At 44.0% G+C, this 15,002-nt stretch overlaps 1 protein-coding gene across 4 annotated transcripts in view; it reads left to right on the top strand.

Moving 5' to 3' along the window:
- The window catches only part of MTIF2 (mitochondrial translational initiation factor 2), a 74,418-nt gene that overhangs the window by 39,457 nt on the left and 19,959 nt on the right, over positions 1–15,002 (top strand). For all 4 annotated transcript variants that reach the window (XM_030196450.1, XM_030196451.1, XM_030196452.1 and 1 more), the window contains exon 9: positions 4,853–5,057. In XM_030196450.1, the coding sequence (XP_030052310.1) occupies positions 4,853–5,057 (205 nt within the window). The remainder of the gene's footprint in view (positions 1–4,852; positions 5,058–15,002) is intronic.

Genomic DNA, 15,002 nt, shown 5'->3' on the forward strand with positions numbered 1-15,002 from the left:
TTGGAACCTGACAAAATTTGGACTAAAAAAAAGTTTTTCTTTAGATATAGAACTGTTTCTTTTTTGGGTGCTCAAATAACAACAAAACACCTCACCAAACTTTTACCTTAAAATTTATCAGGTACAATACTAACCAGTAGTGGAGGAAAAAGCCTCAGAATTTTTCAGTGAGTACATTCTAGTACTTCTCATATTCCATCATTGGCATAAAAAAACCTCCACTTATGGTCAACAATACATTATGTAATTCCATATTTCAGTGTTTCAAATATCAAAAAGAAAGTTAATGACTTATCTTGTTTAACTATATAGCATCAGCAACTCCAGTGTCACCCGACTGCAGGAACTTCAAATAAGTAGTGTTTTCATCCAGAAAATGAAGGTCCAATCCACCACCAAGGTCCTTGTTTTGCAGACTCTTCCCACTTCTTCAGGGCCAGAATGGACCATTCAGGGACAAACACTTTCCATGCTTCATTCCATGCATCAACCTTTTTTGGGTGCAACAACTTTTGTGTTTCCAGATATTTCTTGAGACGCTCTAGAAAGACTGAAACTAGGCCCTGCTGTGCCTTCTAGAGGCTATCCATTAATTCTGTATGCAGTGGTTCAGGTTTTTAAAAACTGGGGGAAAAGGGTAGGGAGACTAGTTAATAAAGTTTGTTTGTTTTTAATTCTGTCTTTATCGATAAACCTACCTTACCTCTTTTAAACCCCAACTTTTAAATCACCAAAGCACAGAGTACAAAAAATGTTCGCTTACCCAGAGAAATGTCCTCTTTTCTTAGAGTTTTTCAGTAGCAGTGTTACTATGCAGACTGGTAGTTTGTGTTTCCCTACCTGGACAATTGGCTGGTAAAAAGCACATTGCAAGAAGGAGCACAAGAATCAGTGCGGAGAACTGTTCAGGTGCTAGAGCTCCTAGGGTTCGTCTTAAACTACCCCCAAGTCCCATCTTCTCCCAGTTCAGTGATTGGAATATATAGGAGCCCTACTAGATATGCTGCAAGCTCAGGCCTTTCAACCCCTCGCGAGAGCTGATACCTTAATAGCACTTTCCTCGCAGATCAGACCAACGGACTTCCTAGTGGTCTCAGGTGACAGGGAACTAGCAGATGTCATCCAAGTTCCACTACAGCTTGTTCAGTCCCTTCTGTTGTTGGACAGTTAGGCCCAGTTTAACTATGGGGACTCTCATTCCTCCTCAAAAGGTGTTGACAACTGATGCATCCAGGTTGGGATGGGGGGCTCATGTGGATGAGCTTCACACTCGGGGTGTGGTCTGCTCAGGAGACAAATCTCCACATCAACCTTCTGGAGCTATAGGCTATTTGGAATGCTCTAAAGGCTTTCAGAGATCAGCTACAGAGCCAAATTGTTCTCATCCAAACTTGACAGTCAGGTTGCAATGTATTATGTGAACAAGCAGGGGGGTATGAGATCCTTACCCTTTGTGTCAGGAGGCTGTATAGATGTAGCATTGGGCCCTCCTTCATGGGATGGTACTACGAGCAATGTACCTGGCTGGCAGGGACTTAAGCCTGGCAGACAGACTGAGCAGGGTGATGCAAACTCACGAGTGGTCTTTCAATATGGGCAAAGCCTGTGAGATCTTCTGAGAATGGGGAACCACCTCGGTGGATTGTTTTGCCACTCGTCCCTCAGTTCTGCTCCAGGCTCAGATCATACGGCAGATTAGCATTAGATGCCTTTCTCCTTCATTGGGGGGAAGGTCTTCTGTATCCATATCCACCGATACCTCTAATAGAGAAGATTTTGCTGAAACTCGGGCAAGATCAGGGAATAATGATCCTAAATGCTCCATTCTGGACAAGACAGATTTGGTTCCCTCTCCTTCTGGAGTCGTTCTCCAAGGAACCATGGTGATTGGTGTGTTTTCTGACCCTCATAATGCAGTTTGAAGGATCTCTTTTTACATCCCAATTTCCAGTCCTTGGCCTTCACAGCCTGGATGTTGAGAGCATAGAATTTCAGTCACAGGAGGGAATATAATGGTATATAAGTGTTCTATTGATATTGAATCTGCCAGAGTGTGTCTCCAAAATTTTGCTTGCTTCCTAGAAAGATTCTACTAAGAGGTGTCATTCTTCTAAATAGAGAAAGTTTGCCATCTGGTGTGAAAGCAAGTTGCTAAATCCTCTCTCTTGCCCTACACGGAAATTAGTTGAATACCTCCTTCACCTTTCTGAGTCTGGTTTAAATACCAACTCAGTAAGGGTACATCTCAGTGCAATCAGTGCATACCATTTTCATGTAGGTGCTAAGCCCATTTCTGTATTGGCTGCAATTCCATGCATGAGAGATTTGATGTTGTCAAAGCCCCTGGTCAAACCTCCTACTCTTGTCATGGGATCTCAATATTGTTGTAACCCAGCTGATGAGAGCTCCTTTTGAGCCACTTGACTCCTGTCATCTGAAGTATTTGACCTTTGGTGGAGGTCACCAGCTCGCAGAGTTAGTGAGTTTCAGTCGCTAGTACTGATCTACTTTACACGAAGTTTCATCACATCAGAGTAGTTCTTCGCACATACTCAAAGTTCCTTCCTAAGGACCAGGCACCATCTTTGACCCCGCAGATTCAGCAGCCTGCTTCTAACACTGGCTCTAGCCTTTTCCACTATTGGCCCTCTGAGTGCCTCCGGGCCTTGCTTACCTGAGCTTTTCGAAGGGTTCTTGTAGAGTGCATGCACCAGCCATGCCTCTTACTACAGTCACGCATGGCCATCAGCCTCCAGTGAAATCTCCAATGCCGTTTGCGGTCTCTGCGTCAACTGCCACCCAGGTTGGCAGACCCTCGACGTCGGTGGAGGAAGCTTCACTGAGGCCAGAACTAACACCTTGATGCCCCTCTCAGGGTAATGGTTCCTTTACGTCGAGCTGGGCTCGGTCGGTCCTCCCATGAGGAAATATTGGCTGACACCGAAGAGGATCCATGGTACTTCTCAGAGGAGGAGTCATCTGGCATCTTAACCAGTCAATTGTTCTGCCAACAATTTTCTCAAAGCTGCATGCCCATTCTGGCAAAAGTGTACTGCATACTTTGGACTGCATGTGAGCCTTGGCCTTCAATCTGGAGCAGACTAAAATCTATAGGTAGCCATCTGCAAATGAACTATTTCCAATTATCTAGCAGATTGCACTTCCTTCACTTATGCTCAGGCTGGGCTGACTCTTGAGAGTCATGTCAAGGCTCATAATGTTGGAGCCATGGCTACATCGGTAGCCCACTTGAGATCAGCCTCCATTGAGGAGATTTGCAAGTCTGCAACATGGTCTTCGGTCCACACATTTAAATCTCACTACTGCTTTGAGCAAGATAGCCGGTTTGGTTAGATGGTCCTGCAGAATTTGTTTAATTTCTAGAATACAACTCCACCCTCCTAGGCTCAGTTTTGTTCTGTTCCAGGCTGCACCTTCACAACTAGATTGTATATAGTTTAAAATTGATTGAATACAAGGCCTCAAGGTTTTGAGGCCCTATTGTCCTAGTATTGTTTTTGGTGAGCCTGGTAACTAGGGATACCCTGATGTGAGATACCAACAGCCTGCTTGTCCTTGGAGAAAGTGAAGTTACCTGTAGCAGGTGTTCTCCAAGGAACTGGACATAGTTGCCAGAGGATGTGGTAACAGCAGTTAATGTATCTGGGTTTACAAAAGGTTTGGACAAGTTCCTGGAGGAAAAGTCCATAGTCTTGTTATTGAGATGGACATGGGGGAAATCACTGCTTGCCCTGGGATTGGTAGTACTACTTTGGGTTTTTGCCAGGTAAGGGGTCACTGCTGGAAGCAGGATACTGAGCTAGATGGACCATTGGTCTGACCCAGTATGGCTATTCTTTGCTTTTATTTCTAACAGTCTTATTTGGCTGTATTACTTAGAGCAAGTTTATTTTTGTATATATATCTTTAACATTCTATTTTTAAAAAAACATGGTCTCATTGACTTTGCTTTTTTATGTCTATTTGTTTTGAGGCTTATGAAAGACGACTAGAAGAATTAATTGTACATTACATGATAAAATCATTTTTATCCTGTCAAATATAGCTTTTTTCACAAATTCAGATATGCTTGAACAAAATCAGCATCTTATTTTGTAACACCAACAATTGAGCAACAAAGCTAATGTACTGTTCTTTGTGAACCCCTTTTATATTGAGGAATGACAGGAACTTTCTGCTATAAGAATCTTCTCATTTAGGGAGAAATCTGTTGCATTAGCCAATGCCCCTGTTTTAATGAAGAGTTACTTGTAAGGGGAAATTATTTCACTACTAATAATTTGAATTTGGATAGCAATTTTCAATCAGATAAAACTACAACCCATGGAAACATGGCTTTCATTTAGATTGTGTTCAGTTTTGTGCTGTGGAAGTGCATGTACTTGGTTTGCCACTTGATGCTGCATGTGTTTCTCATTCTCCAGATGCAAATTGGTGGGGGAGGGGATAACTTTTCATGATACTGCCTCTCTCCTGACCCAGGCCTGTGCTGTGAAATTTGGAAAGGGGCAAAAAATTAGACCCAGAGAACATTCATGTAGCACAGAACCAAATGGGCAAGAAACATGTATAGCATGAGAATAACCTGCCCTGTGCTGGATTTTTATAGACAGTCATTTGTTTATATGTCTGAAACTAACTAAAAAGCTGTCCACAGTGCCTGCTTGTCTTATTTATGGGGGAAGGAGCTCAACAGTTATATTAATAACTTTAAAGAATAGGAAGAATGGGGGTTGGTTAACATAATTTGTTTTTAGTTGCAAGATTTGCCAGCTGACTTTCTGCCTCTGAAAATGACCTCCTTAGCTTGCTATCTGTTTCCCTCCTGTAGCCCGGTGACTACAGCCATTATCCAGCGAGGCACTCTGAAGAATGGCTGTGTGCTGGTCGCAGGCAATAGTTGGGCCAAAGTGCGGCTGATGTATGATGAGAATGGGAGAGCGCTGAAGGCTGCTGCTCCCAGCATGCCTGTGCAAATCGTAGGCTGGAGGGAGCTTCCCTCAGCCGGGGATGAAATCCTGGAGGTAGAATCTGAGGTATGATGCCGCTTTTGGTGTTTTATATTGAGGGATGAAACCAAGTAAGAAAATATTAAGAACAAGAGGACAGTCATATGAGTGGGAGTCAATAAATAAGATTAATTTAAGAATAGCATTAAAAAAAAAATAAAACTTCACCTTATTTATTGACTCATACAAAGAGGTGAACATCAGTGTGGGATGGAAGAGCTTGGATTATATTTTTGTTCCCTTTCATTTACCTTTTTATTTCCTACATATCTTACACTACAGACAGCACAAAACATTTGTAGAGACCCTAGCACTTGCTCCAACAGCATCGGTATACCATCCATCCTTTTTTTGGTGCATCTGTCTTCCTCTGCTGATCTGCATGGGCCAATGGGCCATGCATCAGCTCATGCAGGTCACTGTCCTGTGCCAATGGGACAGTAGGATGCGCATGCATACCCAGTTAGTTACCAACAGACACTTCACTGCATAAGCCTTGAAGAAATTATATATGTAGATTATTAAACATTGATTTAATACGCATTAGTTTTGAAACATTGAAGACAAGAATGTACTGATTGTGAATGGAAAGATATTCAGGAGCAGTTTTCAGACTCTGTTTTGGGACAGAATTTGTGGCTACTTCACCTGCAGGCATTTCACCAGCTCTAGAATACAAGTGTGCAACCTTTGAAACGTGCCATAGGTTGTGAAGGATCCCTCCGCTCCTCTCAGTAAAACTCTGGCCTCCGGCCCAAGTTTTCTATATGATATTCCACTAAGGTACAACTCCCTGTAATCCTCCAGGTGTACCTTCCGACCTGAGGTACATCAGCAGTACTATTTCAGCACAGCTCCTGAGATATCCGCCAAGGAAATTATCCCAGCGGGTTCAAGAATGCAATCCCAAAAACAAACAGTTTAGAAAAAGTAGTTTTTAATAATGCAGTTCCAAATGCAAAGCAGTTCAGGAATCTCCACAGCTTCAAAAATGCAGTTCATAAACCAACAGGACATGAATCTCAGCAGTCCGAATGATGCAATTCAAAATAAGTAATCCCAAAAGCAAAAAACGTTCCACAAAGAAAAACAAGCAGTTCAAAGAAAACAAGCACTTCCAAACAGGCAGTTCAAACAAGCAGTTTAGAAATCCCATCAGCAGTTCAGAGGCAGAGAGCTCCCAGGGGTCCCCTCCCTCCTCTTGCCAGCTCTATCTCCTGGCTTCCTCCCACTTGACCCCGTCGCTCCCTGGCTCCACCATGTTAGCCACTGCCTTCCCTTGTTTACCAAGAACCCGCACCAAGCAGTTAACTGCTGTCTGAACCTTTTACTTGTGGATCTTGCCAGGGCTGCAATTTCCATCCGCTCCTCTTGCCTCACTGCTTCCTCCTTTTCTTCCCCCTTCTATTCCATGGGCTCCTCGCCCCACCCATTCCCCAGCTGATCCTCCTCCCCCTGATTAGCTCTGCTTAGAGGCTCCCCCTCCATTCCTGGCCTCCCCTCCGTGTCTTGGGTTTCACCTTTACCTGTCTTTCCCTTGGGCTCCACTGGGGGCTGCTGGGATAGGAAGTCTTTGATTCTGTTCTAAGACTTCCTCAAGGGCTGCTGGGAATCGTAGTTTTTACCCTGCCTCCAGCCCTCTGGGGAAAATGATCTATGCTTTCTCCTGACATTGGAACTCCCTGAGCTAAGAATCTGGGTTGTCCCTTCCTCTGGGCCTTATCTTCTCCTCCGCCAATACCCCCCCCCCCCCCCTCCCTCTATTCCTTTATTCCCTTCACAAAGGTACAAAGTCCCCAAGACTTCAGCACCTGCTTTTATGTGTAGGTAGATTTGCTATGGAAATTTATACACACAGATTTAGAAATACAAAATGCAAGCATTAGTGTTTGATTCTGCCCTAATCCTGCCCCAGAAACACCACCTCCAAATACAGTTACATCAAATGTACTTTTGGCCATACTGAGGAAGAGAAATTTCAAGCAGTGAGCTTGTTTAATTTAATTTAATACAGCATTTATTAACAACTTATCTCAGTAAATCTAAGCAGTGTATAAGAACAAAAGCATTGCCATACTGGACAGACCGAGGGTCCATCAAGCCCAGTATCCTGTTTCCAACAGTGGCCAATCTGGGTCACAAGTACCTGACAAAATCCAAAAAGAATAAAACAGATTTTCTGCTGCTTATCCTGGTAACAAGCAGTGGATTATTCTTTTTAAGGGTCATTCCACATCAATTCAACCAAAATTTGGAAACCTCCCCACCTCACCATTTCAGAAATTGATGATAATCTACCAGAATAGATCAGTATATAAGATGAAAAACTGCAAAATTTCAGACTTCTAGCTTCAATGGTTTTCAAGATATCTGCTTAATAACTCTGCCATTAAGTGTCCTATAGCTGTGAAATTTGCACCAATTATTCAGAATGTTGTGGAGATTCAGCAACTGCAACTCATTGTGAGCTGAGAGATAAATGGGGTTTTATTCAATCTCTTGTGGGAAACACTGATGTAGAACATGCAGAGAAACAAGTGACATACACTAAATCATATTAAAATCATATAAAAACCATGCATAAAGGAATTATATTTGAATAGTGACATTGAAATGTATAATCAAATATGTACAAAAAATGATATATAAAAGGTGGGCAGAATATTACAAAAAGTGCAGAAAAAAATGAGAACTACTAATAAAATGGCTCAAGCATTTCTCATGTTTTAAAATACATACCTAGAAAGGTGAAAATAGCATTCATGCTTCTCTCTTGAGTAACAATGAGGATGAATTCTGAAAACAGGTATCAAACAAACCGTTGTTTATAGCAGAAAGGGAGAGTAGAATTTTTGTTAGATGGGAGCAGGCTGGCTCGATTTGCTTTCATTGGCTGCTTGATGTGGGTGAGATTTGATCTCTTTCTGAACTTCAGGATCTGTATCGCCTCCAATCCAGGGATCTTTTTTCCTATTTTGGGTAGAGGAGTATACAAGGAGAGAGGACAACAAAACTGACTTTGACTTTCAGATGGCGAGATCATATGGCTGGGATATATTTTTTGCATATTTGGCATTGATGGTCAAAACCCTAAACAAATTCATGGAGGTAACCTGCACAGAAAAGCTGTTACAACCTTAACTACTTTCCTGGGTAGACTAGATGAACCATCTCAGTTTTTATCTGCCGTCATCTACTCGGTCATCCTCTTTAGCACCAGGGAGCATTGATGCCAGGCAACGGAAGAAGCATTAGCATCGAGCCCCCTCAACGCACCGAGGATTTCACCATTCCCAGGAAGTATTGGCCACAAGAAGACCACTCCCCTTTTATATAGGAGGTGCTGATGCATGGGTCTCCATAGCCAGGACCAGGCATCCTATTTGACTTTGCAGATTCAGCAGCCTGCTTCTAAACCAGCACCCCAGCCTTTCCGAATATTGGTCCTCTGAGCGTCTCCGGTCCTTGCTCCCTGAGCTTTTGGAAAGAGTTCTTGCAAAGTGCATCTGCGTCTGAGGTACATGTGCCAGCCGTGCCTCTTGCTACAGTCCCACATGGCCATCAGCCTCCGGTGAGGTCTCCAATACCATTTGCAATCTCTGCGTCAACTGCCACCCATGTTGGCACACCCTCGACTTTGGTGGAGGAAGCTTCACTGAAGTGATCATGGTACCTTTACGTCTAGGCGGTCTCGGTCTTGGTCTCAGTCCTCCCACGAAGAAATATTGGCTGATACCGATGAAGAGTGCTCATGGGACTCAGAAGAGGATCCATGGTACTTCTCAGAGGAGGAGTCCTAAGGCATCTCATCTGATCCCTCCCCTCCACCTGAGAGCCTTTCCTTCCCCTGTTTTGTAAAGGAGATGATGGCTGCCATCCCGTCTCCTTTGGCAGTGGATGACGAGCCCAGGGCTAAGATATTTGAGGCCCTGGACTACGACTGTCCTCCTAGACAGGCTATGACAGTCCTGCTTCACAAGATCATATGGGACATTCAGGTGAAGAACTTGGGAGTCCCCTCTGTCGGTCCCTCTCCTCCCCAAGAAGATTAACACTATGTACCAGATTTAGTCTTCCCCTGGGTTTGATAGGCCCCAGTTGCCTCATCATTCCCTAGTGGTAGAATTCACGTTCAAAAGGGCCCAGGAGTTCTAGAGACTATGCTTTGGCACCCCCTGGCAGAGAAGCTAGAACCTTGGATTCTTTTGGGCAGAAGAGATATCAGGCCTCCATGCTCATCTCCTGTATCCAATCATACCAGCTCTACATGAGCCTATACTTGTGTTCCTTGATGTGCAGTATGTCTGATTTAGCAGACTCTCTCCCACTGGAGTAGGCTGAATCTGTTCGCCAGCAGGTCAAGCATCAGAAGGCATGTTGTAAGTTCTTGGCCAGGGGCGCCTACGACATTTTTGATGTGGCCTCTAAGATCTCTGCCCAGAGTATAGTGATTCACAGACTCTCATGGCTGTGTGTCTCTGACTTGGACCCGGCAGTCCAGCAAAGATTGGCAAATGCCACGTGCCGGAGGATAATCTTTTTGGAGAGATGGCAGAGGATGTCGCTGACCTCATCAAGAAGCACATGAATACCATTGATTCTCTCTCCTGCCAGGTGCTTTCTGCACCTGCTGCCTCCTTTAGGAGATTTTTTGGCAACTCACAGAGACGTAGGTACACCCCTTCTTGCCTGCCTCAGTAGGCTTATCCTCAGCACACTTGTTCTCGTCAACAGCATGCCCCTAAGGCCCAGATGGCTTCCCTGTCAAAGCAGGGGGAAAGCTTTTGACTGGCTCCAGCAGTAAATAGCCGCTGTAAAAGTGACCATCCTGGACAACTTGTCGGTCAGGGGAAGGCTGAAGTTTTACCAAGAAAAGTGGCCCCTTGTAACCTCCGACCGGTGGGGTCTTCAAATAGTCTGTCAGGACAGTTTAAGAGATGGTCGGACATGGTTATTGTCTTGATTGAGCATTTTCTCAATGAGGAAGGGGTTTTCTATTCTTTTCAGAATTGACAGCAGGGTATTTCCCTAACTAACACAGATTATTTTGCTTATTGGCACCTGCACCACTATTATACTAGCTTAGTTCACAGGGTGGTGCATATGAGACTGGGTCAGAAAATTCGAGATGTTTTGCAAGAAGATGCTTTTGGCCAGGTTTCTGTATCAGGTTTACATAGAGCTTTGGTTTCTCTTCTCCCTCCCGGGAGTATGGTCCTCTTAAGGTGGCTTGGAGTAGAAATCTTGAGTACGAATTGAAAGGGGTGGATTTTCAAAAATTGATTAAAGCTATTCCAAAGCAGGTTGGAAATGCTAACTTCAGGAGAGTCAATATCGAATAATCCACAAGGCATATATATCACAATATCAGGTTGGGTGCCTGCTGGTCAATGCCCTAAATGTCAGCGGGGGGACAATACCTTTTTTCATGCCTTTTGGCGATGTAGTAGCATTCAAGGTTTTTGGAGGTCGCTTCATCGATATTTAGGGATTCTTTTTCGTCATCGTGTAGTCTTTTCCTGGAAAAGAGTCTTGCTGAATAAATGGGAAGCATAGGGGATCTTGGACAAAAACTTACGATTATTACAGTGTAAAGCTTCATTGGGGAAGAAGTGCATACTTAAGCATTGGATGCAGGAGGAGCCGCCTCCTTTTTGGTACTGGAGAAATAGATTGCATGCCTTTGTATATAAGTTTTAACTATAATGTTCTACTTCAGGTATGCTGCACTATTTCCCATCCCCCATCTTTCTTTACTGTCAGCCATATGCAGGAATTTCTGGCTGGTCACAAACTGATGGTGCCTCCTGTTGCTAGGGCAACTCAGCTACCTGGTATAACTTGTTACAAATGTAATTTACTGAGAAGAGGTATGGCAAGGACACCAATTGCAAGCCTCCAGCACATATGAAAGACCCAATTACAAGTCTCCAGCACATATGCAGCACCTATGATTAGTCCAGGGTAGGAGGAGAGGTGGATGCTCACCACAGCCTATAAAACCATGCTGCAGACAAAGAAACTCTGAAAAACTAGGCATGCTTGGAAAGAGAGTTTCAGATTCGTCCAATGGCCTATTTTTTTTCCGAAGGGGGTGCTCTCCCCCCTTCGTAGAAACTAATTCTCTATATCTAAGAATCTTTCTTTCATTCATTCTTTTCTTTCTTCCTTTCTTTCTCTCTGTTCTGTGACCTTTGCATGAGGAATAAACTTTTCTTCCTCCTTTTTCTCTTCTTTATATAATTAGTCTGGTTACTTATAATTACCAGAGGTACTGATATTAGATTTTGTAAGTTTGTTACAACTGATGTCTGATGCTGTGCTGGTGAGTAAAAAAATAAGACTTTTCTCTCTAATTCCTGTTGAATTTTAGTACACCTTTATGTTATGGGAGGCAAGGGCTGTTAGGAATTCCCCAAAGGGAAGAAGGGCTTTCATGTCTATCTGGAATTGCTACTTGCAAACTATCTCCCATAAAGCAAGAAGTGCAGAATTTAACAGATTTCAGAGTGTTTGGTACTGTTATATTAGGGGGTATTTTGGGGTTGTCTGCTTGGGTAGGGGAGGGTGGATTGGGAATATTAGATGTTATTCTCTCAAAGATGGCCTGGGGTCCTAAGAGCCCAGATACCAGGTCATTGTTGTGTATGTTTAAGTTATGGGTAATGTAGGGTTGGGGGGAGGAGAGGGATGATATCTTGTACACAACCATTAAATTTGAAAGGAAACTAGGGTAATGAGGGGGAGGGGCGGGAGTCTTCTCACACAACAGAAAATGGGATCATGTGTTATCAAGCTGCTTGCTGTATGATGTTTTTGCTTATTGTTCTGTTATGCTTGATTGCTGTCCTGTAATCGCTTGCTGTTTTTGTCTAGACTTGTTTGGGTGTTAGATGTTGGATATGTTTGATCCTGAATAAAACCCGTTAAACCTTTAAAAAAAAAAAAAAAAGTACCCCAAATCCCATCTGCTCCCTGTCCAGTGATTGGAGTTCATTGAAGCCCTGTGGCATGGGCAGATGCTCTTGTCACCCTTGCCACTCAAAGCAACTCAACAGGTCACAGATCGACAGATGTTGAGGTTGTCACATGGCATGTCTTCACATGAGAACTTCCCAATGGACCTAGCTTCCCAGTGGTATCAGGCTATGGGGAACCTAGAGGATGTCATCTGTGTTCCACCAGAGCTAGTTCAGTCCCTACTCTGGTGGACAATTAGATCCAATTTGACTCTGGGACTCCCATTTCAAATTCCATAACCCACGAAAGTGCTGATGATTGGTGCATCCCGCCTAGGATGGAGAGCTCATTTAGACGGGTTTTACACTCAAGGTGCTTGGTCAACCCAGGAAACAGATTTCCAAGTCAACCTTCTTGAGTCCTGGATGATCTGAACGCTCTAAATGCTTTCAGGCATTGGCTAAACAACCAAATTGTATTCATTCAAACAGAGAATCAGGTTGCCTTGTACTATATGAACAAGCAGGGGGGCACTGGATCACACCCTCTGTCAGGAGGCCATCTGGATGTGGCATTGGGTGCACCAGCACGGGATGTTCCTCATGGCCACTTACCTGGCAGGAAAATTCAATTGCCTGGCCAACAGACTGAGCACGGTCATGCAACCACATAAGTAGTCCCTCATCATGGGCGTTGCCCGCAAGATCTTCCAAGCGTGAAGCACCCTCTCAGTGGATCTCTTTGCCACTCAGTCCAATCACAAAGTCCCTCGGTTCTGTCCCAGGCTCCAGGCCTACAACATACTAGCATTGAATGCCATCCTCCTTCATTGGGGGACAGGACTTCTTTATGTGTATCCTCCCATTTCTCTTGTGGGGAAGAGTTTGCTGAAACCTGAGCAAGACCATGATCTTGATCACTTCCTACTGGCCCTGGAAGATCTGGTTCCCTCTTGTGGAATTATCCTCAGAAGAACCATGGAGATTGGAGTGTTTTCCGACTCTCATCACGCAGAACGAGGGATCTTTTCTCCATCCCAGCCTCCGGTCTCTGGCCCTCACAGCCTATATGTTGAGAACTTAGAATTTGCTTCCTTGCATCTTCCTGAGGGTATCTCCAGGGTCTTGCTGGCTTCCAGAAAAGATTCCACTAAGAGATGTTATTCTTTCAAATGACGAAGGTTTGCCGTCAGGTGTTAAAGCAAGGCCCTAGATTCTATTTCCTACCCTACAGAGACCCTGCTTAAATACTTTCGGCACCTCTCTGCTCTCAAGACCAACTCCCTAAGGGTTCACCTCAGTTCAATTAGCGTGTATCATCGACATGTAGAGGGTAAGCTCATTTCTGGACAGCTTCTAGTTATTCATGAGAGGTTTGCTGTTAACAAAGCCCGTCAAACCTCCACCTGTGTCATGGCACCTCAACGTCATTCTCACCCAGCTGATGAAAGATCCTTTGAGCCACTTGAATCCTGTCATCTGAAGCACTTGACTTAGAAGGTCATATTTTTGGTGGGTGTTACTTCAGCTCACAGGGTCAGTGAGCTTCAGGCCTTGGTGGTGGGTGTGCCTTTTATGAAGTTTCATCATAACAGAGTAGTCCTCTGCACACACCCGAAGTTCCTACCTAAGGTTGTGTCAGAGTTCCATCTGAACCAGTTGATTGTCTTGCAAACATTCTTCCCCCTGACCTCATGCCCATCCTGGTGAAAAAGCACACTGCGTACCTTGGACTGCAAGCGAGCATTGGCCTTCTACTTGGAGTGGACTAGGCCCTACAGACAGTCCAACTTTTTGTTTCTTTTGATCCCAACAGGATGGGGGTCACCATCGGGGAAACACACTGGCTGGCAGATTGCATTTCTTTCACTTAAACCCAGGCTGGGCTGACCCTTGAGTATCATGTCAAGGCTCACAATGTCAGAGCTATGGCTGCGTCAGCCCACTTGAAGTCAGCCTCCATTGAAGAAGTTTGCAAGGCTGTGATATGGCCTTTAGTCTACACATTCACATCTCATTACTGCCTTGAGCAGGGTACCTGATGCAACAGTCGGTTTGGACAGACAGTGCTGCAGAAATTGTTTGGGGTCTACAGTCTAACTCCTCCCTCTTAGGCCTGTTTTGTTCTGTTCCAGTCTGCACTCACCTACTTGTATATAGTTTCAGGTTAATTACTTTTTGCCCTCGCCATTGCAAGGTCCAATTGACCACTGGTTGTTGTTTTTGGTGAGCCTGCAAGGTAGGGATTCCCATCTGTGAGAATTATAGACCTGCTTGTCTTTGGAGAAAGTGAAGGTACTTACATGTACCAGGTATTCTCTGAGGACAGCAGGCCTTATATTCTCACATACCCTCCCATCTCCCCTTGGAGTTGTCTCCTTTTAATTATGCTTTATATTGTTCTGCACTCTCGTGGCGGGTGGGAAGGCACTTACGCAATGGAGCGCATCTCATGCTCAAAGTCCTGTTTTTAAACTTGTTACAAGCTCCGGACCGGCAGCGTATACCCCACATTAACCACACGTGAGAATATAAGGCCTGCTGTCCTTGGAGAATAGCTGCTACAGGTTACTAACTTCGCTATTTTGATAGAGTTTTGATGAATGATGAAAATAGTGCTGAAAGATTGCTTTTTGCATTTATAAAACATACTCCGTTTTGAAAGTGCAATTTATAAATGTCTATCTTTTTAGAATTTTACTGGAAATTGGGTTTTTCCTTGTTGTTGAAACGATTAATATTCCATATTATTGATGATGATCTGTGCTGGAGATTTATTAACCAAGCAGTTTCTGAACATAGAAGTGTGGTCTGTGGGTTGTATTTCTGCTACTATGAGCATGCCTTTTGCAGATGAGTATCATATAATGTTCCATAGAGATTTGGAGGGTCTAGCCTCACCTGCAAACATGCTCTTACACCGACAACCTCCCTTCCAACAAGAACATTCCCACTTGCCTATAGGTAAGTGTCCAGCTCTGGATGCTATCCCCTGATGATTTCTATGGGCATT

This window comes from Microcaecilia unicolor, chromosome 3 (assembly GCF_901765095.1).
Source record: "Microcaecilia unicolor chromosome 3, aMicUni1.1, whole genome shotgun sequence".
Taxonomy (NCBI): Eukaryota; Metazoa; Chordata; class Amphibia; order Gymnophiona; family Siphonopidae; genus Microcaecilia; species Microcaecilia unicolor.